Raw genomic sequence first — 23,545 nt, forward strand, 5'->3', positions numbered from 1 at the left:
TTTACTAGTACTTCTTTTTTGTCTTTGATTACGTATTCTAGTGTTCTAGCTTCATAAAAAAAGTTTCCTAATGCAATCTATTAATATCAATGTATAGAATGTTAACGAACTTATAATGAAAAATTATGTTGTATATGATTATTGAGAAATGATTGAAATGTGACGTTATGATATGTTGAGAAGAAACAAAAAATAATTAGGGGGGATTAGTTTATAATTGGAAATTAAAAAGCGTTTAACCACGATTTTGATAGTTATTCACATTCAGCAATTACGTAAGAACAACATGATAGTTACTGGTTTTCTGATCAGTTCAAGTTCCATTCATTGATATTAAACCGTTATAAACAATTAATTTTAATTAAAATGTACCATATATACTTTCTAATATAATTAAGGTCATAGGTTGGTGGTCTCTATGCATTTTATTTGGTGTACATCATTAATATTAAATGACTGTAATATATAAGTGATAGTTCAAAAAATTTAACCAGAAAATGCGATATAACAAATTAATCTTAACGCAAAATGTCTTTTTCTTTTATTGGTCTTGTTAACTGCCATAGATACAAACTTTTACCGACACAAATTTTGACTAAGGAAAAACAAATAAGATTACCAAAGATATGGAGAATCTTGTATTTTTCCACCTTTTAAGACATTGGCATAAAGCATTAAACTGTATCAGCTTTGTCAAAAGAACATCTCAATTTCAATTTACTGTAACTAGAAGAACAATATGGCTAGCCAGCACTTTGACTTTGTCTGTCTCCTCAAACAATTTGGAGCGTCGAAACCCAACTGCACGGGCTTTGAGGTTAATAAGCATCTATATACCCAGTTTCAATATTTTTTTTGGTTCAATGTGGAAGAAAAATTTCTAGAATGTAAAAGTTGAATTATATTTACTTGGACTAGTTACAATAATTTGTTGTAAACTATTTTACAACTGTTGAAAAAATTATTTACACTACAATGGTTTGTTGTAATTGAAAATAAATCACGTGACAAATTTTGTGTTGATAAATATCAACATCCGTGAAAGTAGAAAGAATAAAATAAATGTGACAAATGTTGTATTTTGATTGGTGATTTTGATTTACATGTTTTTTTTTATCTCAATTGTCTAACTTTGATTATTTATATTATTTATAAATAAATATATCAAAATTTATAATTTTTTTCTATAAATAGATACTACTTTCATTTAATTTGGACACAAAAAAATTGGTGAGATAAAGTATTGTAATTTTACTAAATAAAATTATTGTAAATGGTAAAAATTATGTAAGTATTGAACAATGATGTGGAAAATATAAAATATGATGTAGAATGTTGAAAAGAAAAAAGTGGATTGAATAACCATTGTACATAGTCTTAGACATAAGTTAATTTTACATTTTCTGTATACAAAGAAAATGAATTGTTATTTGACAATACAAATGCGGAGATGAAATGGAAAACTAAGAAGCTATTTTTTTTTTTTTTTTTTGACAAATAATTAGAAGAAGATACTTAGAAAAGCTACAAATTACATGTACACAACCTCGGAAGTCGAAACAAAACTAGAAGAAGCTAATTAAATCATAATGGGCCATTTTAAGGAAGCTAGCAAGATGGGCCTCCTAAGCCCATAAGAAAAACTTAGGGTTTTTTTTCTAACCCTAAGTATAAACGCCATGTCTCTTCCATCGTTTCTCTCCCGTTGCCGCACTTGCTTTTCGCTTCTCCTACTCTGAGGTAAACTACTCTCTCGCTCCATCATCTCCTTCCTCTTTGTCTCTGATTTCGTTTCCACGCCCTTGTATTATCGTTTTTAGCATCTGATTATGTGTAAAGAAATCTTCGTTGTGAAAACTGTTCGATTCCTAGTTTTCGTACCCTTGATTTATACATTTTACGTGAATTTAGCCGATGTATAGTTTCGCTGATGATTAGGGGTAGAACCATGAAGAGTCATGATAGTGAATATGTGGTTTTGGTAAACCCTAGAGCTTTAGAGTGCTATAAATCACATGAGTATGTTCAATTTTTTTGTTGGGTTTGGTTGCTCTTATTCTGTATTGTGTAACTTCTTAGAAATGCTGGATCGTTGTGGGTTTTGAATCCCTTTGATACTAGCATCTTAACATCAGATGTTGTGTTCTGTAGTCTTTGGATTTAGATTCGTCTATTATTCAAGCTAATCTTCAAGATGCAAAACGAAGAGGGTCAATTCACAGAGCTCTACGTTCCTAGGAAATGGTAATTGAACATTTCTTCTTCTGTTTTCGTCTATGTTATTGGTTGATTCGTAGACTCTCTCATAGAGCTCAAAAAACTAAGAACGTTTGGTTTCTGTGTGTTTGATTGTCTTATACAGCTCTGCTACTAACCGGTTGATCACATCCAAGGATCATGCCTCTGTGCAGCTCAACATTGGTCATTTAGATGCTGATGGCGTGTACACTGGACAATTCACCACCTTTGCTCTCTGCGGTTTCGTCCGTGCCCAGGTTTGTGTTCACAACACACTTTTACCTATATACACACTTTTACCTATATTCTTGTGTTCTCAATTCGTCAATGCTTGGCGTCCTGCTTCCTGTTCATCACTACTTTGTTTATGTATTAGAAGATTTGAACAACCCTTGTTTAGATTGTATCTTTTCGATTTGTTAGCTTTAGGATTACCTTTAGGAGATTAAGATAGAATATTGTCCTCCTCCTAAACAAACACTGTAATTATAGCTAATCTTTCATTTGAGAGACTGTTAACTTAATTAACGATGTATTTTGATTGCAGGGAGATGCAGACAGTGGTGTTGACAGGCTGTGGCAGAAGAAGAAGGTCGAAGCCAAACAAAACTAAGAGCTTGAAGCTGTCTTTTCTTTCTTGTCATTTTTGTTTTCTGAAAGATTATCTCTCATACTGAAGTAATGATTTTGGCTTGAGTCTTGGAACTTACTGCTTTTTGTGCGCCATTGTGTTCTTCTAATTTTCCTCCAGTACGTACGATATAGATCTCCTGTTTCTCGACCCTTGTGATCAGAGATCATTCCAAAGCTTTTGGATTTCGTGGCCTCCTTATCATTCGAACAGTAAATAGATTGAATACACGATAACCGTCGCAGGCCATATCATATCCTACGATTAATAAATTTGGTACTTGGATTAGATTTGATTGGACCCAAATACGAAATTCACAAGTAGCCATTGATCTGCTCTTATACTCTTTCGTAGAAGGCTTCTGTCTCATTTTAAAAAATATTTCCGACTTCAGTTTCATCTTTACAATTTCTATTATTTATTATACACACACTAAGGATTGCTCTCTTAGTTAATCTAGTTTGTAATTATGCCGTCGTACGTAGTCACCACTTGTTTCCATCCTTATATGCAATCTTGGGCATAAAACACATAAGAGATAACTTATTGTCATAACTTTTTCTGTTCTCTTCTAAATGCGTTATCGACTTATCGTGAATTTTGGTTTTAATAACTAGAATCAGATTCTCTTCGGTCGGTTCTATCTTAATCCATTATTAAAGAACTAAGGAATCACTGAAAATGTTTTTAATTACGTTTGTGTTATATATATATATAAGTAACGATTTTAATTTCACATGTCAGTTGTTTAATTGTTTATTATTAGGACAAAAGCACGTACAACAGTTTGTGTGTTAAACTAAAACATGTAAGACCAATATAACAATTCGAATCCTAAGGGACACTATTTACATATTCTTTGTCATCAAATATGCTTTCTGAATTCTGCTTGAAAGCAGCATCTCATAACCCACAAATTTTTATCTTTGCTTTATCGTTTATTCTTATTCCCTTTCAGCTTAAAAATCTCTCTTTTTTCATTTAAAGGTTTATTCCTCTCCCAAGTCCAATTATTCTCCTCAATTTTATTCTAAATTTTGCACCCAAAATATGATATTCTAAACTAGTACCTCACTTCACCATGTCACAAAAATTTATACAGAAAAATACTGTATGTTTTCTACAAGTTTTGTCTTTCCCCAAAAAAAGAAAAGACTACAAGTTTTGTAGAATCTTAATTTACTATTACTAGACGTCTATATACATTAATTTTCTTACAATATGTGTCATTTTCAATAATTGTTTTTTGTTTTTTTTTTTTTGCATTAGTGATGACTTTGTTTGGTTATGGAATATTATCAGCCAGAGAATCGTATTTTATGTCCATGAAAAGTTTTCTTTTCCATTAATGTACATTTTCTTATTTATTTTAGAAGAATATATTTAGTTAAATACGAAATATATATGTGTTTTTACTTTTTAATATGTAAAATTTCATTCCGCCGAATATCTTTATTCATAGTAAATATTTAATTTAATTTTAACTACTGTTCTTGTTTACGTAAATGCCCCTCTAATAACACAACGTTCGGCATTTTACAAGATTACCACTTGAAGCCTAATTACGTCAATTAGCTTCTAAAAAACCTAACCGATCAAATCACATAACGCAACAAGAGTTTGGATTGCCTTCGCTGAGTGCCTCAAACGACTCCGACGGCTGAGATCTATACGAATAAAACTCGGGCGGTGGAGATTCGTATCCCGTGTCCACGTACTCATAAGAATAATACGACGTCGGATGAATAGGAGCAGCCGCGTAATACGACGCCGTCTCGTTCCTACCGTTACTCGGCCCGTGTGCCGTGTTGTAGCTCACCGTATAAGACGGCGCCGTTTGAGTCTGCTGCGTGTGATAAAACGAAGGAGGCGGCTGTCCTGGACCGTACATTTGTTGTGAATGGTGACGTGGAGGACTTTGAACCGTCGGATACGGATTTTGCTGATGATATTGAGGAGGGGCGTGAATTATGTCATGATCTGGTGGGGCAGAGTATATCACTGTCTCTGGCGGTCCATCGTTTTGCGGCGGACCACCACCACCAGGTCCACCACCGCCTCCTCCACCACCACCTTCCATCACCACCGTCGTGTTCCCTGAGCTTTTCTTCTTCTTTTTCTTTTTCTTCTTCTTCTTCGGAGCTCCATCTCCTTGAGGTTGAGGTTGTCCGTTTACAAACGTCACAACTTGTTTCACCTGATCACAGTTTCCTCCTCCTCCTCCTCCTCCTCCGCCACCACCTCCGCCGTCTCCGCCGCTGTTGTTGTTGTTTTCGTCGTCCTCATCTCCACTTGTTTCTTCATCTTTTGCTTTCCTCTCTCTCTGATAATTATTACAATCGTTGTTAATGTTGTTCTCCATTGACGTAGGCCATAGCTCGGCGTGTCTACCGGCTTTCATGATCTTCTTGATTAGAATCTCCGGCTCTAGGTTTCCGATCACCGTTACTTTTTGTTGCTTCACGTCGATGTTTGTTGTATATACTCCTAATAAATCATTTTAGCCATAACATGATTATTAATAAAGAGAATTAAAAAAGAAGAACGTAACACACATAAATATGAAGAGATAATATTATTTTACCATCGATTTTGCTTAATATTTTCTTGATTTTTCTCTTGCATCCTTCGCAATGGATAGAAACTCTCAAAACCCATGTCTACAACAAAAAACAAGAAGAATAAATTAATAAATCTTGAAGAAAAAGAAGAAACAAATTGATTGTTATGTAAGAAAAATGATCGAGCTTACGGTGTATCTAAGAGGTTCAGGGTAATCTTCAAAAACAATATGTCTCTGATCTTCTTGTCTTGTGTCTCTTTTGATATTCTCTGCTCCTAAATCCATTGGAGAGAAAGAAGAAAGAGGAAGACGAAGCAGAGGGGGAGAGGGAATCGATGCAACTTCATGTGTAATATAGTATTAGTAACGAAGTCATCGATCCCATTGGGACTCCTTTAGCTGATAATATTCTCTACTATTTACCTTTTTAAAAAAGATTATAAAATGCTCTATTTTTTTTCATTTAAAATACTTGTAGAGAGATATTTTCACAAAACATGTTAAATTATCAAGTCTGTTCTTTTTTTGGGAGCTATACTTCATTTACGATTAAAATGAGTAAAAATATATTTTCATATATTATTTTACCACAAGCAAAATATATATGGTGTGACATTTACACACCACTAAATTTTAACCCGCGATACACCGCGGGATTATGTATTTTTGTATATTTTATATAACTTACTAAAAAATATTATTTTGGATCAAATATATGTTTTAAACTTTTTTACAATAATATTGAGATATTTGTAATTTTATTTTCTTTATCTATTTAAAAATTATTATTTTCATTTGAAATTTAATTAATCAAAATTATTTTCTTTTGGAATTTAATCAATCAAAATTAGTTGTTGTAAAAGTAAACATCTGTTAATATGTATAATACTTTGTAGTTAGTATAAAATTATTTACATTTTATTCACCAATTTGAAATTAGTTAGTTTTGTCTATGATTATGATGGAGCGGGTTAGTGTTGGTTTTTAACTCCTTTCTTATAAAATTAAGTTTTAAAATATTTTGTTTGTGTTTTTAGACCAATCCGCAAAAATATATAAGTGTACTAATATTAACCTAATTTTCATCACATACTTATGATTATTTTTAGTCTAGGTCTGGACCCGTGGATAAAAAAAAAAGTTATTAAAAAAAATAGTTAGCTTTGTATCTGAGTATGATGGAGCGGGTTAGTGTTGGTTTTTAATTCCTTTCATATAAAATTAAGTTTTAAAATATTTTGTTTGTATTTTTAAACCAACCCGCAAAAATATATAGGTGTACTAATATTAACCTAATTCCCATCACATTATTATGATTATTTTTAGTTTAGGTTTGGACCCGTGGATAAATAAAATTTTCCATAAATTATTGTTGCTTTTTTAGTATTGTTATTTATATTTACACAGATAATATTATTGATATTACTCATATGACTAAATTTGATGTATTCACTATTTAAATTGTGCAACAGGATATATATATTTGTATTTGACATCATAACTCTATAAATGACACATGTTTTTTAGTCAAAAAAACATATATCATTTTGTGGAGGTTAAAACAAAATATATATATATATATAGTATAATAAAATCATACATTATTAGTTTATTTTTATATTTTTTTCTACCCATTTTGACATCAATTGCTCTATCCATTTTAACATAGAAAACATTAAACAATTTATGTATAATGGAAAACATGTATAATGGAAAACATGTATAATGGAAAACATGTATAATACCAAACCAATTATGGAAAATTGAAATTGAATAAGATAAGATACTATAGTTTCTTTTTTTCATTAAAACATTTTACAACTTGTAATTAAAAAGAAAAATAGAAATTGATGTTGTTCAGATATTTAGGGAAATATATATTTCCATACTCGATTTTCCTAATTTGATTTTTTTAAAAATTTTTTTTGTATGTTTTAATTACAAATGACATATGATGTAAATATTGCCCAACTTCAAGCCTTCTTCTGAAAAATACTGTAAAAATAATAATATAGATGATCTTTTTTTGGAACATCACAACAGTTTTTTTCAGTTTGATTTTTTTTAGTAACAAGCTTCAATATAATTATGTAAGAAATGTGATTAGGAAGTTTTCCCACCTAAGTCTTCAATTAATAATCATCGTTTGACATTAACTTCATAACGAAATTTGGCAGCCAAATGTTTTCTTCAAATGAGAAAAGTAAATAAATATAAATTGCGAGGTGCACGCAACATCGATTAGAATTTACCCATATGTCTTTCGGAGAAATGCAGCCTAACTAATCCTCAAAACAATGGAACTGAGATGTATTTTGTTCGTAGCTTACATTATAATTGTCGATTGCCAAGTTAAACATGGAGTGGTGTCAACAATCAAAATAAGTTTACAGGGTCAATAGCAGGCATAGGTAAAAAAAACAAACAGTACTCTATTGTCCATCTAAAGTGACGAAAGCATCCTTGAGAAGTCGTTGTGCTTCTTCTCTCCTCCTGCACACACAACCAAAAACATCAAACAGACCCATAAGAACTACCAACAAGCTTCTGAGGAATCTTTATCAGATTGATACATTAAGCAGAAAGCATATACAAACAAACCTCTTAATGTCCTCCACAGCTTGTTTTCTCTGTTGAATTTGAAGTTCCATAATGTGAATAAGCGTAGCTCTCGCCTAGCCAACAAAGGAAAAAATAAGCAACAAAAAATGATGAAAGTAAATTTGAAAGAAGATCGAGATCTTCACAGTACTTGGTGAGGCCTCAAGGAATTGAGAAGGTGATGCAAATTCTTGAAGAAATGTCACCAATCCTCTTTGCATATTGAGAAGGTCTATCAACAAGAACATCAGCAAGCTCCAATATATGTAACTGAAGTTCTCTATTCAGAGACCTGAGTTCCTTCTTGTAATCTACTACGCAAAGATAAAATTTCTTCAACAAAACAGAAAGGCTTCAAAGATCATTACTTGAAAGGTAGATTCCAATGAAGGGATTAGGCAAAGCCATAGAATGGCATTACAGCATACCAACATTTGTATCCTTGGGATAAAGTTGAGGCACTCCTTGTTCTTCTAAGCTTGGAAGCACATCCTCTGTCTAACACACCACCAAAAGTTTGGAAAATGTTAAAAAAACAAAAAAAAAAACCCATAAAGATGAAGGAAGATTAAAGAGGGGGAAAATGTGAAGGGGAAACTCACAGTATAGTTGCCTCCGAAACAAACGTAAGTGCCTTCAATGGGAGGAGGAGGTTCAGGAGCAGAGTTAGGGTTTTCTGAGTAATCCTTGTAAAGTCTGTAATATGGAGGAGGAGGCGGATACGTAGCTGTAGCCATTCTCTACAGATCCAAACTCAAACATAAGGTTCCTAAAATTAGGTGTTTCTAATCGAAGCAACAAACGATTCAATCCCAAATCTAAGACTTCAATCGAATGATTCTGGGTGAAAATTGTAACAAATTGAAAGGGAGAAACTAGGTTTTACATCGACACGCACGAACCTTCTTCGCTGGGAAACAGCTTGAGGATAAACGGACTCTAGCAGATTACAACATTCAGAAGGCGTCAACTCTCTTCTCACTTGGTTCTTCGTCTTCGTGGTGGAAGCTTCTATGCTCTTGTGAGCTGAGAATATAAGATTAAACCATCCATAAATACGGAAGAATCAATAGAATAAAGAAGAACATGTCATAAAACAATTCCGATGTCGTCCAGCGGTTAGGATATCTGGCTCTCACCCAGGAGACCCGGGTTCGATTCCCGGCATCGGAGCTTTTTTACTTTTTTTTTTTTTTGTTTTTTTTCTCTGCTGTCTCAACGGCTTCGATTTTACCTGAACAGAGTTTAGTTCGAAGCGAACATCTTCCAAATTCGGGTTTAGATTTAACCGGTATTAAAGGGACGAGAAGTTTAACCGGTATGAAAGGGACGGCGTATTGAAAAGTTGAAAGTTAAGGTTTTTTTACCCGAGAAAAAATAATAATATACAGAGTGGTCAGTGTACAGGGAAATTGTCCAACAATGTCCACCTATTTTAAAACGACGTCATTCGAGGGCAAGTGAGCGGCAAATTTGCCAATATGGATCAGTGATTTTTATTATTGGCGTTTAGGGTTCTTTATTTCTGATTCTACAACTCCTTTCGTCTTTTCGATTGCTGATCTCCGGGGGAAAATTGTTGAGCGTTGTTAGTTAGTTTAATTAGAAACTAATTTACTAGGGTTTGGAATTTGGGATTATCCATTAGTTTATGCACGAATCGTTACAAGTTTCTCCCTTGTTTGGGTTTACGATTCTGATCAATTAAAGGCTGTGTAAAATCCACCTGTTATTGTATGGTCATTTTACCTATTGTCTCAAAAGCTTATTCATATAAACAGTTTGATTTCGATGGATTTGTCTTCCGATCAAGTCGTGATGAAGCTTGTTGAAATGGGTTTTGAAAAGTTGGACGCTTTGGAGGCTGTCAAAGCTGTAGGTAACTCATGTGATGACGCTGTGGAGTATATTTTGAAGGGACATCAGAGAACTGGTGGTTTCAAGCCGGCTAGTTCACTATGTTTTACGAGGAGTAACAAGACCCTTGGTAAAAGAGCTATGCCATCTTCGTTTTCTTCGGTTTCAAAGCGTCAGTCGAGTTTGTTTGACCATTTTAGATCTGTGGACCAGAGGAAGAAAAATGGTGACAGCTTTGAGACTGCAGTAGTGGTAACGGTGTCTGATCCTTCAGAAGAGCAGAGGAAGTCTTTTGCTCCAGTGTGTTTGGATTCTACTGAAACAGAATTGCGAATTGGTTGCTCAAAGGCTTCATCAACGTGGGAGAAAAGGGTGATTTCTATACTACGAAACCGGTTTGGTATTTCATCCCTGAGAAGTTTCCAAAGAGAGGCTTTGTCAACATGGATTGCTCGCAAGGACTGTCTTGTTCTCGCTGCAACGGGATCTGGTAGTTTATTTCTTCATCGCTGATGCCGTCTTCATTCTCATATGGAGTCGAATAATATTATAACTGCGATTTCTTTGTTTTCACCATGCAGGAAAATCTCTTTGCTTCCAGATTCCTGCATTATTAACGGGAAAGATTGTTGTTGTTATTTCACCTTTGATAAGCCTGATGCATGATCAATGCCTCAAGCTATCAAGGCACAGGATCTCTGCTTGTTTTCTTGGCTCAGGCCAACTTGATAATCGCATAGAAGAGAAGGCGATGCAGGGAATGTATCAGATCATATATGTTTGCCTGAGACAGTGGTTCGGTACACTACACATCACTACTTTCTGAAATTCTCTTTAGTAAATTTATATTATTGTGTTCTTTCTTTAAGAAGGATCAAAACTTGATCGCAGATTGATCAAACCACTCCAGAAGCTTGCAAAGACTAACGGAGTTGCTCTTTTTGCAATTGATGAAGCGCATTGCGTGTCAAAGTGGGGACATGATTTTCGTCCGCACTACAGGTATGATTTTGAAAGTCAAAAACTTGTTAATAGTATTGCTTAGGAGTGTTCTTGTGGATAGTTTTAAACAAACCTCCTGCTGTCGTATCGTCAGGAGATTATCTGTGTTGCGGGAAAACTTCTGTGCCAGCAATTTGGAATTCTTGGAATATGATATACCGATAATGGCATTGACTACAACAGCCACAGTTCACGTACAGAAAGATATTATTGAGTCTCTTCACCTGTCAAAGGAAACAAACACTGTGCTTACTTCATTTTTCAGGCCAAATCTACAATTTTCAGTGAGTTTCCAGCGTAGAGTTAATTTCACTTGTCATATATGTGACTCTTTTTGCATTCGTAAACAAGCATAAGATTAGCAGATTAAACTGTAATTTTCTACTTGATGCTGATATGTGGATCATGTGATTTATAAAGCTGATATATTACTCTTAAATTCAGGTTAAACATAGTCGAACCAAGTTTGCATCTTCATATGCAAAGGACTTCCAAAACTTAATTGATTTGTACTCTGAAAAGAAATATTCTAACGGGAAAAAACCAGCAGTAATCCCAAGAGAGTCAGAGAAGCAGACTAATTTTGTTTATCACGATGCTGAAAATATCCATGAGACAGATTACGATGAGGATGAAGAGGATCAAGAAGACTATCTCGCAAAGAAAAACAATTTAAATGGGAAAGGATTGTCAGAAGAATATCTGGAAGATGAAACTGACACTTTTCAGATTGTTGATGATTGGGATGGTAAGCTCCTTTTCACTTTTGTTTGGAAACAGTGAGTGTCAAAGTGATCTAATAGAACTGTTGATAAAATTGCATAACCTTGATTAGAAAGAAGATTGTTGAGTGCATGTAACTGAATGGGATATAGCGTTAGTAAAATAAATTGGCATCTGATCATTTTTTTTTCCCTTGTTTAAGTTGTCACCTCCTGTACAAATCAAATTGGCGGTAAGGCTCTGCGTCACTTATCCAAAGTGTATAATATATGCAGACAAAAGAACTAAAAGTCTTGGATGATTTTTATGAGTTTTTAGTTTATCTTTGGTGTTGAGAAATGGTAATTTAGATAAGATTTAATCATTGCAGTGGCTTGTGGCGAGTTCTTGGAAATGCCTCCTTGTGAACTCCTGGATGTGCCTGTCCCTTCCGAAAAGCAAAAGGATTTTGAAGGACTGACAATCATTTACGTTCCTACAAGAAAGGAGAGTGTCAACATTGCTAAATATCTTTGTGGGGTTGGACTGAAGGCTGCAGCTTATAATGCATCGGTATGGACTGAGAAATCTTACTTTCTTCTTGCTTTAAGAAGCCTTCTGCACTATTTTACTTAGGAATGAATGTTGTCAACCTTTGCTAACTTGGTTGTCGATTTTTTCTTTCCAATTTCTGATGGAAAGTTTTGTATTCCAAATTAAATGCTGTTATTTTTTTTAAATGATCTGTTTTTTTATATTTCACAGTTGCCAAAAAAACATCTCAGACAAGTTCATCAGGACTTTCACGATAATAAGCTGCAGGTATATACATAGTAGAACTTTTTCTGTTCTTATGTGTTATGGCTCAGAACTTAATGTTATATTCTATTCTTTACTTTGCTGTTCCTGCTTCTTCTTTGTCGGGATGATATGGGGAAGATCATTAACGTTATGTTACTCCTTTTAGGTTGTTATTGCTACAATTGCGTTTGGAATGGGAATTGACAAGAAAAATGTTCGGAAGATCATCCATTATGGTTGGCCGCAGGTCTCTGGAAGCTCTTAATAAGAATTTCAATTTTAACATTTCCATTTTCGAGAATCACGCGCTTTTCAACTTTTTGTTCTCTCTTCTACTTCTCATTGAGATAATGAAAATGCAGAGCTTAGAAGCATACTACCAAGAAGCTGGTCGAGCTGGAAGAGATGGCGAATTGGCTGAGTGCGGTGAGTTGATTAATGATTATCTTTTGTGGCTGTGTAAATTAATTCTTGTTTGCATGGCTGATGTTGTAAGTAATTAACTGGGATTTACAGTGCTCTATGCTGATCTATCGAGAGCCCCAACGCTTTTACCAAGCCGTAGGAGTAAAGAACAGACAGAGCAAGCATACAAGATGCTATCTGACTGTTTCAGGTCTCTATACTATTCATATACGTGCAAGGGCATATTCCACTTATCATTCTATATTCTTTTATATCCATTCTCCTTTTCTTATGCAGATACGGAATGAACACTTCACAATGTCGAGCGAAAATACTCGTGGTATACTTTGGGGAGGATTTTAGTTCCAAGAAGTGTAACATGTAAGTCCTGTCTTCTTTTTGAAAACCATAAAGGAAAGTTAGCAAACAATCAATGCTTTTAATTTATGAAACAGATGTGATGTTTGCACTGAAGGGCCACCAGAGCAAGTAAATGTACGAGAGGAAGCTAATCTTTTGTTTCAAGTAATAACTGCTTTTCATGTAGGTCTATTTTTCTAATCCCCGAATTTTATTTGAAAGTTTGCTCGTTCGTATGAATGATATACCCAAGCTTTTCTTTCTGTAACTTAAGCTACTAGTATATTAGTTTCAGGTAGAGAGTAACTCTGAGCATGCACCATACGAAGATTATGGACTCGGCAACAGCAAACAAAAGAAATTATCCAACAAACCAAATCTTCTATTCTTTATCAGTAGAATCAGGGAACAGGTAAATTTTCTATTTCAACGAATTTACATAGTTTATTATGTTCTTTAATGATATTAATGTGATGCCTTTGGTTAGTGTAGTGTCAAAAATTCAAGGAAACAGATTGTCTTTGGTGGAAAGGTATTGCCCGTATCATGGAAGCCAAGGGATACATCAAAGAGATGGATAACAAGGTACAATAGTAGAACCTACAGTTCTTTAATTTCATGATCCTTTTATCGATAAAGCTACAATCACAGTTCTTCTTCTGTGTTGCAGGATAGTCGAGTTGAGATTAAATTTATGCAACCAACAGAAAGAGGGAACAAAGAACTGGATTTCCAAGATGACAAACCACTCTATGTTTATCCGGAAGCCGACATGCTGCTCTCATTGAAACAAGACAGAACATACAGCGGATTCTCTGATTGGGGAAAAGGATGGGCAGATCCAGAGATTCGGCGGAGGCGGTTAGAGAGAAGAGGAAGGAAGCCTCAAAGAAAAAAGAAACCCCGAAAAGAGCGATCACGAGGACCTTCTTCGAAGTTGCATCCATGGAGAAGCAAAGAATAATAATCTCAACCCTCCCAAGGTAACGAATCCACTTTATATATATTCTTCTCTTTTAACCCAAACCCATTAATCCCCCATTCATGGATCTTTATGGAAGCATAATAATTCTATCTACAACAATTGCTCTTTCAGGGTCCTTCTTCTTCGCTCTCAGTCCCATCTTGAGGCAGAGACATCGCACCATCGAGAAGCTGAAGCTTGTGAATGAGGCTTTGGCTGCTGCGGAAGAGAATGTGGCTAAGCTTCAAGAACGTCATGATGTGATCCTCAAAGAGATATGTTCTTATTATCTCGTTAACACAGAGCTCCAAGAAGCTTTAGTTGCAGCTAGAACATCCATTAATGATGCTTCCGCATTTGTCATGGAGCTTAGAAGATTACAGTTGAATGTTTTAAACTCTTTTTCTTAATTAGCTTTATTTTTTGTTAATTAAAAACTATAAACGAAAATGTAGTTCATTTCGGGAAAATGTTTAGCCATCAATTAATGAGAGAGTTAGTGTGCTGTCAAAATAAAGTAATAAAATATTAGGGGTCGAATTAAAAAATGAATTGAACTTTTAAGAGTTAATTACTCTATCCCCTGAGTAAACGAAAAGATAAGATTATTATTGTATGACGTGACGTGTGAGAATGAATGAATCTAACGGCTGAGAGTACTCGAGTGTTCTTCCTCCTTTTACGACCCCCACGTGTAGATGTACCACAACGGAGTCACAATAACCGTTAGATCAAAATCCAACAAAGATACAATCTGAACGGATAACATCACTTACTACACGGATCGCCAACGTGGCAGTACGTCGTATGTATAAAATATGCACGTCGATGGGTCTTTATGATTTTACGCAAATCATAAACCGCCACCAAACCGAAAAAGAAAAGAGAAAAATAGATCCATTTGTGAGGAATCTTTTTTTTTTAACTATGGAGTCAGCAGCAGCAACGGCGAAGCCAACGAGAGGAGCCGGAGGAAGAAAAGGTGGTGATCGGAAGAAGAGTGTTACGAAATCCGTCAAAGCTGGTCTTCAATTTCCTGTTGGTCGTATCGCTCGTTACTTGAAGAAAGGTCGTTACGCTATCAGATACGGCTCCGGTGCTCCTGTTTACCTCGCCGCCGTTCTCGAATATCTCGCCGCCGAGGTATAATAAACTTAGATCGATGTTGCATTCTGAATCGATTTAATATATTTGTAGATCTAGTATGTTTTTGATTTTGAGGCGATAGATTATAGATCTCTTAACGAATTGTGAAAAACTCTGGTGGGTGGTTATGGGTATCAGGTTCTTGAGCTAGCTGGGAACGCAGCGAGGGATAATAAGAAGAACAGGATAAACCCTAGGCATCTTTGTTTAGCGATAAGGAACGATGAAGAGTTAGGGAAATTGCTTCAAGGAGTTACGATTGCTAGCGGAGGTGTTCTTCCAAACATTAACCCAATTCTTCTTCCTAAGAAATCTCCATCTCAAGCTGAGAAAGCTTCACCTGCTTCCAAATCTCCTAAGAAGGCTTGATTAAGAAATATATGATCTCGATGTTGTTTTTTTTTTGTTTATTACCGGATCTAGCAGAAGAAGAAACATCTTGTTTGTTTTGGTTTTAGGGGGATGGATCGTGTAGGTTTCTGAAATCAATCTTCTCTTTGTTTTGTGTTTGTCTATGTCCAAAAAAAAATCCATGAGAANTTTTTTTTTTTTTTTTTTTTTTTTACGCAATTTGTAATGGAAAAATAACTACTTTCTGGGTTTAGTAAACATCATCCATCCGTCTAATTAATCGCTCCTAATTTCGTACTTTTTTTCATTCTCTTGATTTCAAGGAAAACATACATGTGGATTAGGTCGTCAGATGTTTAAGTGATAACTTAAAATGATTTTGGTACATTTATTGAAGTAGATAAGATAGTAAATAAACTCAAGAACAAACAAAACACAAGCAAATGTTGTTTAATTTGGGCTTATCAATAGGCCCATTAAATTTTATTTTCTGCGGATGTGTAATTTGTCTCTACGAGCTTCTGGGGAAAGGGGGTTTTGGTTTTCCGTCGGAGGGTTTAGAGTTCAAAAGGAGAAGACGCAATTTTTCGAAATTCAAATCGAATCAAATTGTTTTGTTTCAATCTTGGATTTGCGATGATGAATTTACTGGTTCAATTCTTTTCTCCGATTGTTCGATTTTCTTGGTTGATATGGTTGAAATTTTCACTGACTCGTTGTTGTTTCTTTCTGGGGGGGGTTAGAGAAGAGCTGTATTATCATCTTCTAAACGGAGCGAGCTTATTCGTATCGTCGCTATTGCTACCGCTACTTCAGGAATTGTGTATGCTAATTGTAATCCAGATGCAAGTAAGCTATTATTATTATTTACCAAGAACCAGCTTTTTTCATTATGCATTGGAATTTGCCTTGGGTGTTGTTGTGGTTAATTTGAATCTGATAAAGCTGGATTCATAACTGTGATTATGTATTCTAGGAACGCGTATATCGCTTGCTATTCCTCAATCTGTTCGGGAATCTCTTTCGTTCCCTTGGCAGATTTCACATGGTTTGGTTCATCGTCCTCATCAAAGCTTGTTCGGTTAGTAGCAAAAATTTCTGTTATCTGAGTTTTTCTTTTTTTTTTTTTACTTGTGGAGATTGCAACTTTTGAAATTTCTATTTCATGTATAGGAAATCTCGCGTTTTGGTCCAGAGTTAGTCCAAAATCAGAAGCACCTGTAAATGATGAGAAGGGAGAGTTCGAAACCAAGTAATGGATACTTGGGGAGAGATACTATAGCTAATGCGGCTGCCACAATAGGACCAGCGGTTGTCAATCTATCGGTTCCTCGGGGTTAGTTAGCTTCTTTCTAGATTTTTGTAATCTTTTGATTTCGTTTACTTTGTTACCTTTAGGAAATTGGTTGTAGAATTCACAGGGGTGGTTTGGTGATCTTGGGGGATTTATCTAGGTTTCCATGGGATATCTGTGGGAAAAAGTATCGGTTCCGGAACGATCATTGATGCTGATGGCACGATATTGACTTGCGCTCATGTTGTAGTCGATTTTCAGAACATTCGTCAATCATCTAAAGGAAGGGTAAGCTTAAAAACCAAATGTATTCTTCATGATAGACTGTGTGTAGATTTGTCCGTACAATCTTGTCAAGAATCTTAGAATGACTTTTCTCTTTAGAATGTATGGTTTAACTATTGGAGATAATAGGAAACTGTGGTTCTAGAGGATAAGATTGGTTTCTTCTTCATGTTAATCTCAGAGAGTAAGTTCAAAAGTTAAAGCTCTTCTTCATGTTAAACGGTTGCATATACTCTTGTCAAGGATCTTGAAATGACCTTTTTTTTTTCTTTCTTTTTTTAAAATCTAGTATATGGTTAATTTATTGGAGTTATAGGAAACTGGGATTGTAGCTGATAAGATTGGTTTCTTCGAATGATATATCTTGATGGAATCTGTTTAGAACATATGTGAAGTTTAGAGTTGTTGAATTATAGGTTGATGTGACGTTGCAAGATGGTAGGATGTTCGAGGGTGTGGTGGTGAACGCTGATTTACAATCCGACATTGCTTTAGTGAAGATTAAGTCAAAGACGCCATTGCCAACTGCTAAACTTGGTTTTTCGAGTAAGCTTCGTCCTGGGGACTGGGTAATAGCTGTGGGTTGTCCTCTTTCTCTCCAGAACACAGTAACTGCTGGTATTGTCAGGTAAAATGATACATGCAAAAGCCTTATTCGTAAGTTGTTATAGCCAAAACTGTTTTTTTAACGGTTTTCTTCTTGGTGCTAGTTGTGTTGATCGTAAAAGCAGTGATTTGGGTTTAGGAGGCACACGTAGAGAATATCTCCAAACAGACTGCGCGATCAATGCTGTAACTCACATCTTTCTTTCTCTGTGGAATGGAAACTCATTGAAGTTTGACTAGGAGATCTTCTGAATTTTTTTTATATCCTTGTGCTATATGTGTGTTAGGGAAACTCTGGTGGGCCTCTTGTAAATTTGGAGGGGGAAGTGATCGGTGTTAATATCATGAAAGTTTTAGCTGCAGATGGTCTTGGATTTTCCGTGCCAATTGACTCGGTATCCAAAATCATCGAGCATTTCAAGAAGAATGGGTATGCTTGTAATAATCTCAATATATTTTTATCATTTATCACATCTTAAACCTTGGGAGGAGTTAAACGAAAAGTTACTTTTGCAGTAGAGTTGTTCGGCCATGGATTGGGTTAAAAATGATCGAACTCAATAAAATGATCATTGCTCAGCTAAAAGAACGAGACCCAATGTTTCCAGATGTTGAAAGAGGCATTCTTGTTCCTACAGTGAGTACCCATAGTTGTCAATACGACCAAATAAGTTAACTGCAACTTTTTGCATATTTGACTAATATAGTTGCATGATCACTGTTTTGCAGGTGATTCCTGGGTCACCGGCTGATCGAGCTGGATTCAAACCAGGTGATGTTGTTGTGAGATTTGACGGGAAACCGGTCGAGACCATCAAAGAGGCATGCATCGTTCACTCTATCTCTTACTCTCTTTATCTTCTTAGAATATTCCATGTGTGAATGAAGTTCAATTGCGCAGATAATGGAGATAATAGACGACAGAATCGGAAAGCGGATGCAAGTAGTTGTGGAAAGATCAAATAAAGAAAGGACCACACTAGAAGTCATTCCTGAGGAGGCTAATCCAGACATGTGAGCCGAGGACTCTCAGGTTTTGAAATGGAACTTTACCATATCCAACCAAAATGTGTACTGAATTCGTGATAGGATGTAGCTGCATTTGATATTCGCTTACTTTGGTATCCTTTTTTGGTCTCATGGTTCCTTTCTTGACCTTCTTTATAATGGATCTAAGTGGAGACATAACCACCAAATTATTAAACTTTGGCCTAAAGAACCATGCTAATGGTATCTAATCTATACTTGTACCACCAAATCGAGCCTTGTCCAGTTGGTTGTGTACTGGTCTAAGCCCTCAAAGCTTGATGAGGCCAAGTGTTCGATTCGAGCTTGGTACCAAAAGTGTCCCTCTCTCTCTCTCTTTCTCCCCCACAATATCATGACGTCGTTGTGACATTGCTGTATAAATGCGAGGTAATAAAAATTACCTCTTTTTGAACAGTGAGATATAATTAGCACGTGCACAAGTCTCTCGAGTGGCTTACGCAACATTTTTTGTGGCCGTTGTTTTATCTTTTTTTTCGGTTTTGAGTCTACAAAATCAAAATCGATCTTTTAGTCCGGTTTGGTCGGCTTCCTTTTTTTGTTTCTTGTTCAATAAAATCAAATCGTATGTTTTCCAAATGTGATTACAATTTCTTTTTTATGTCTTCTATGATTTAGCTTCAAGCCTTCAATCTTGCATAGCCATTTGGGCAGGCCTAGTTAACAGCAAGTAGATTTAAGAAGAATGAGAGCGTATAACAAAAGTACAAAACACAACAATGGAAATGGCTCATCAAGAAAATATGAAAGCATACAACTTAAAAACAAATCAACACAAAAAAGATTGAACAAGGAGAGGGAGAGAAATCCATTATAATTTTGTAATACATGATTTTCGAATCATGAATCAAACTAAATACCTAACATACAATATAAGAATATATGATCACCAAAACAAAACAAACACTCATTTTCTCTCAACGGGCTTCGTTTTGTTACAAGGGATGGTAAGGGACGTAGCCCAATAAGCCCGTGACGTTAGCCACAACTTCGTTGCATTTTGACAAAAGGTTTAGCATCTGTTGAGAGATGTCTCCAGCGCTAACTGCTGGGCTCGGACCACGGAAGTTTCCTAATGGTGGCATCGGAGGTTCCACATGGTCCACTGGTTTAATGGGAACTTGTGGTTTTGTGTATTGTGGAGGGAGTGGAAGAATTGGAGGCAATGTAGAAGGAGGAAGCTGTTGATGATGAACAATGTTTTGAAACTTCTTACTAACAAATTCCATAGCAACAGATGAAGAAGGTCCACTGTTTCTATTCGAGGTTGTTGTGACTGGTGTTGGCTCGGTGGTTGCTTTACTCGTGTTTTCTTCACCACCTAACATGAATTTGACTCTTACGTTTCCCCGGTTACCATTTCCATTGTTACTACTACTGCTCGGGTCATCAACTGGTTTCTTCAAGCAGGATTTGAGGTTGACGTTTGGTGGTGGTAAGATTGGTTGGTGAAGTGGCGGTGCTTCGTCGAGCCGCTGGCTCTGTGGTTCATCATCTTCCTTTGTGTTTTCTGGTTCACGAGGCTCGGCTTTAGGAGCATCCACATCACGAAGAAAGTACTTTACGTTCACGTTTCCAAATAGAGATTTGTTTGCCGTTGCATATCGAAACGCAGTTTGTGCATCGGCTTTGTACAGAAAGACAACACGGCAGGTCGATGATTTCCAGAAAACCCTAATGGCGGACTGATCTAACAGCCCGAAGCGACCAAACCTTGCTTTTAACAATGCAGCTGAAGGGAGAGATGTGTCAGGTGGGAATTTCATGACCAGCATTGTGGGCTCAACCACCTTAACTGATGGAGCCGGTTTCTTCCCGGTTTGAGCTCTGCCTGCTTTTGCTTGTACCGCACTGCTTTGCTCTCTAACTGGTTTTATATTATCCTTTGCTTCTCGACTGATCTTCTTCTCAGAAGCCATTGATTTCAACTGATTAGTTTTCTTCAGCTTCTTAGCTGATGGGTTTTCATCTTGACGATCAGAAGAGAGACGTTTTTTTCCAGCTTTTGATGGCTCTTCAGTTCTCTTCAGAGTCTTGATAGGTTTTGAGGGTTTTGTGTCTCTGGCATTTTCGACAGTGGCATCAGAGGAAGATACTGACAAGCTTTTTTGGTAATTAAGTGAACGGAAGCGGAGAAAAAATTTCCTAGCAACTCCAAAAGAAGCAACTGATGAGCCATTGAAAGGATCAAGAGAGAGATCTTGAAGATGACTCAACAGCTGCGGCACATCGACTTCCATATAGGATTGTAAATGCGCTGAACCAAGCTGGGACAATTTCTTGGCCCCAGCTTCCCCAGAAGATAAAAACTTTCTCTTCTCTGGATGGTCAGACTCAGGCTCTTTCTTCTTTTTCTTTTTCTTTTTTGGCTCTGAAGAAGAATTCTCCAAGCCCATTTCAGTTGAAGATCGTTTGGCAACTTTCACTTTCTTGAGTACAGACCCTGTGGAATTCTTCCCTTTTGATGCTGAAGTATGAGACTCAAGCAGGGGCTGGAGAGAGCTTCCAGCTGATTTTAGATCGGTTTCAGCCTCTTCTTTAAGACTCACCATAGCTTCAGATTTCCCATGCTCTGGAGGTAGAGCAGTTCTTTCTACCATTTTCTCCCTTGATTCTTCAGCTAAACCCTTTTCTTCATCACGAGGAAGCTTTGAAACTGAACATTCTTTACCAGGAATAGCTGCACTTGAAGAGGTAAAATCCATGCTGACAATCCCAGACTGCTCATCTTTCATTGGAGTTTGAAGCGTTGGAGCTCTTCTCTGCAGCACCAAATCCCCGTCCAAAGGTCCATCAAATCCATGGATGTGAGAAGCTGCTGAACTTGCTTCACCTTGGCCAAATAGAACAGACTTATCACCAGCTTCATCCCTTCGTTTGAGAAGATATTTGTCTTGCTTCTTAGAGTCCTTAATCTTTGTGGGTTTTTTAGAACTCTTCAGGTCACCTAGCGTTTCTGCTATGACCAGTGGGCCACTCAAGGGAGCTGGAAACATGAGAAATTGAAAAACACATCAACCACCAAGAAAATAAACAATGAAGCATATAAGGTACACGTATGCAGGACTCTCCACAGTAGAAAGAGGCGCAGAATTGTTATTAGGCCATATCTTGCAATGCAGAGTTCAACACCAATGAAAGTTCGTTTATCTTTCAAGCATGCTAATGTAAAGAATACAACTTCAAAGACATCGATCCTAAAATCATGAGAACAGAGGATCTAAAAGTCACAAAACCACTTAGTCTCACATCTTTGTAACACATATGATAGCTGTTTCGAGTCTGCCTTTTATACATACAAAGCAAGGATTACACATAAATGGAAACAATATCATGATTTCTGAAAAGTGACAATACCTCGAGGCGGTGCTCTATTATGAGGTTCAAGAGTGCTCATTGAAGTACGCGCAGATTTCGTCCCAAAGGCCTGTGCATAGGTTTCATCAAACTCCTCGAATACAGCCTTGCGGAAAGCACAAACTACTGCTTTCTTCTTCATAAACTCAAGACCGTCTGAATCACACTCTCGAGGTGCTATTGCCAATTGCTTCACAAACGAAAGGGCTTCAACGGGTGAAAACTTATCCCTAGAATTCATAATCTGGTAAGCAGAGTAAACGGCTTGAAGCTCGTAATCAGGCACATCAACAGCGAAATAATCTTCAACGTGACTAGGCCTGAAGTTATAAGGATTCCGACATTTACAAGTCAACCCAAGAGCTGACCTTCTACACGCCTCATCCATGGCTTCCTCCACAGCCTTGACAAAATGCTTAGAAACAGTCTGCTGAGATTTCTCCTCTAGATTGGGTTCAAAGGGAATAAGCTCAGCAGGATCAAACCAACCATAACTACTATCCCCAAAAAAGGCAACAAGAACATGGTCAATCCTCCTCATACGACGAACAGAAGGAGACGCAAAAGCTTCATTGAATATATGACCAGGCCACCAAGGATGAGACTTTACCTTTCCCCAAACCAAATCACCTACTTCAAACCCATAACTCAATGCCCTCGACACACCAGAACCCATTTTCTCACTCGCAACATAGTCATCGAACTCAGATAAGAGAGACTTGTAATCCGTAACTCCTCGCTTCTCCAAATCCAGTTTCTTCTCATCAGCGTCGGAGCCAAGCTCACTAGACTGATCATCTTCTTCTTCGTTTTCATCTTCTCTAAGCTCAGAGCTATCATCATCACCATCCTTATCAGTTAAAACATCCTCGCTTTTAATATCATTTCCCTCACTCCCTATGAGACCATCTTTCTCCGATCTCTCACTCTCGGAAACCCTAGCATCATTTGTAACCGCCGAATCGAGCTCCATGGGCAAGGAAGCTGCAGCATCACCATCATCATCATCATCATTAATGGCTTCGCCGCTCGAATCAACAACACCAGAATCTTTAGGAGTTGCTGTTACCTTAGGATCCTGAATCGAATCCGTTTGTTGAGCAATCTGAGCATCCTCGTTCATCACCGAAGGAGTAATCAATGGAGAGTTGTTAACTACGAATCGAGAAGAACCCTAAAGCAGCAAACTCTCTGTTATTAGAGATTATTATCCGTATATATTTTATTTAATTTTGGTTTCTGGACACGACACAAGAAAATGAAACTAATGTTATCATCTGAGTCTGAGAGAACGATGTCGATGATGATTGATGATACAGCAGACACAGCTAGCTA

General features: G+C 36.6%; 5 protein-coding genes, 1 non-coding gene and 2 pseudogenes across 6 annotated transcripts; 5 read left to right on the forward strand and 3 right to left on the reverse strand.

The window, feature by feature from the left end:
- On the forward strand, positions 1,661–3,052 carry LOC104707031 (40S ribosomal protein S21-2). The gene is made up of 4 exons (XM_010423282.2): positions 1,661–1,740; positions 2,152–2,244; positions 2,363–2,495; positions 2,786–3,052. Exons 2-4 carry the CDS (start codon positions 2,195–2,197, stop codon positions 2,849–2,851), a joined length of 249 nt encoding a protein of 82 aa, XP_010421584.1. The 5' UTR covers positions 1,661–1,740; positions 2,152–2,194; the 3' UTR covers positions 2,852–3,052.
- Positions 4,295–5,801, reverse strand: LOC104707032 (heavy metal-associated isoprenylated plant protein 3-like). Its single transcript, XM_010423283.2, has 3 exons — positions 5,622–5,801; positions 5,454–5,529; positions 4,295–5,356 (listed from the first exon to the last, which is right to left on the reverse strand). Exons 1-3 carry the CDS (start codon positions 5,715–5,717, stop codon positions 4,470–4,472), a joined length of 1,059 nt encoding a protein of 352 aa, XP_010421585.1. The 5' UTR covers positions 5,718–5,801; the 3' UTR covers positions 4,295–4,469.
- On the reverse strand, positions 7,694–9,073 carry LOC104707033 (annotated as a pseudogene).
- Positions 9,135–9,206, forward strand: TRNAE-CUC. Its single transcript has one exon. It is a non-coding gene; the product is annotated as a tRNA-Glu (tRNA).
- LOC104707034 lies at positions 9,447–14,617 on the forward strand (annotated as a pseudogene).
- On the forward strand, positions 14,965–15,779 carry LOC104707035 (probable histone H2A.5). Its single transcript, XM_010423285.2, has 2 exons — positions 14,965–15,267; positions 15,409–15,779. Exons 1-2 carry the CDS (start codon positions 15,052–15,054, stop codon positions 15,637–15,639), a joined length of 447 nt encoding a protein of 148 aa, XP_010421587.1. The 5' UTR covers positions 14,965–15,051; the 3' UTR covers positions 15,640–15,779.
- Positions 16,105–19,244, forward strand: LOC104707036 (putative protease Do-like 14). Its single transcript, XM_010423286.2, is given in 12 exon segments — positions 16,105–16,272; positions 16,365–16,470; positions 16,598–16,702; positions 16,795–16,858; positions 16,860–16,957; positions 17,076–17,203; positions 17,617–17,828; positions 17,911–17,992; positions 18,094–18,236; positions 18,323–18,443; positions 18,536–18,628; positions 18,708–19,244. Coding segments are annotated over 12 exon segments (1,284 nt in total). The 5' UTR covers positions 16,105–16,257; the 3' UTR covers positions 18,825–19,244.
- On the reverse strand, positions 19,638–23,505 carry LOC104707037. Its single transcript, XM_010423287.2, has 2 exons — positions 22,211–23,505; positions 19,638–21,839 (listed from the first exon to the last, which is right to left on the reverse strand). Exons 1-2 carry the CDS (start codon positions 23,331–23,333, stop codon positions 19,789–19,791), a joined length of 3,174 nt encoding a protein of 1,057 aa, XP_010421589.1. The 5' UTR covers positions 23,334–23,505; the 3' UTR covers positions 19,638–19,788.

This window comes from Camelina sativa, chromosome 8 (genome assembly GCF_000633955.1).
Source record: "Camelina sativa cultivar DH55 chromosome 8, Cs, whole genome shotgun sequence".
NCBI lineage: Eukaryota > Viridiplantae > Streptophyta > Magnoliopsida > Brassicales > Brassicaceae > Camelina > Camelina sativa.

Excerpts from the sequence above, each read along its gene's own strand:
- LOC104707031 (XM_010423282.2), top strand. The coding sequence starts at position 2,195 with ATGCAAAACGAAGAGGGTCAATTCACAGAGCTCTACGTTCCTAGGAAA. Across the intron at positions 2,245-2,362 it reads CTCTACGTTCCTAGGAAATG|CTCTGCTACTAACCGGTTGA; the intron begins GTAATTGAACAT and ends TGTCTTATACAG. Across the intron at positions 2,496-2,785 it reads GCGGTTTCGTCCGTGCCCAG|GGAGATGCAGACAGTGGTGT; the intron begins GTTTGTGTTCAC and ends TTTTGATTGCAG.
- LOC104707032 (XM_010423283.2), bottom strand. The coding sequence starts at position 5,717 with ATGGATTTAGGAGCAGAGAATATCAAAAGAGACACAAGACAAGAAGAT. Across the intron at positions 5,530-5,621 it reads CTGAACCTCTTAGATACACC|ACATGGGTTTTGAGAGTTTC; the intron begins GTAAGCTCGATC and ends TTTTTGTTGTAG. Across the intron at positions 5,357-5,453 it reads AATATTAAGCAAAATCGATG|GAGTATATACAACAAACATC; the intron begins GTAAAATAATAT and ends ATGATTTATTAG.
- LOC104707035 (XM_010423285.2), top strand. The coding sequence starts at position 15,052 with ATGGAGTCAGCAGCAGCAACGGCGAAGCCAACGAGAGGAGCCGGAGGA. Across the intron at positions 15,268-15,408 it reads TCGAATATCTCGCCGCCGAG|GTTCTTGAGCTAGCTGGGAA; the intron begins GTATAATAAACT and ends TATGGGTATCAG.
- LOC104707037 (XM_010423287.2), bottom strand. The coding sequence starts at position 23,333 with ATGAACGAGGATGCTCAGATTGCTCAACAAACGGATTCGATTCAGGAT. Across the intron at positions 21,840-22,210 it reads TAATAGAGCACCGCCTCGAG|CTCCCTTGAGTGGCCCACTG; the intron begins GTATTGTCACTT and ends TCATGTTTCCAG.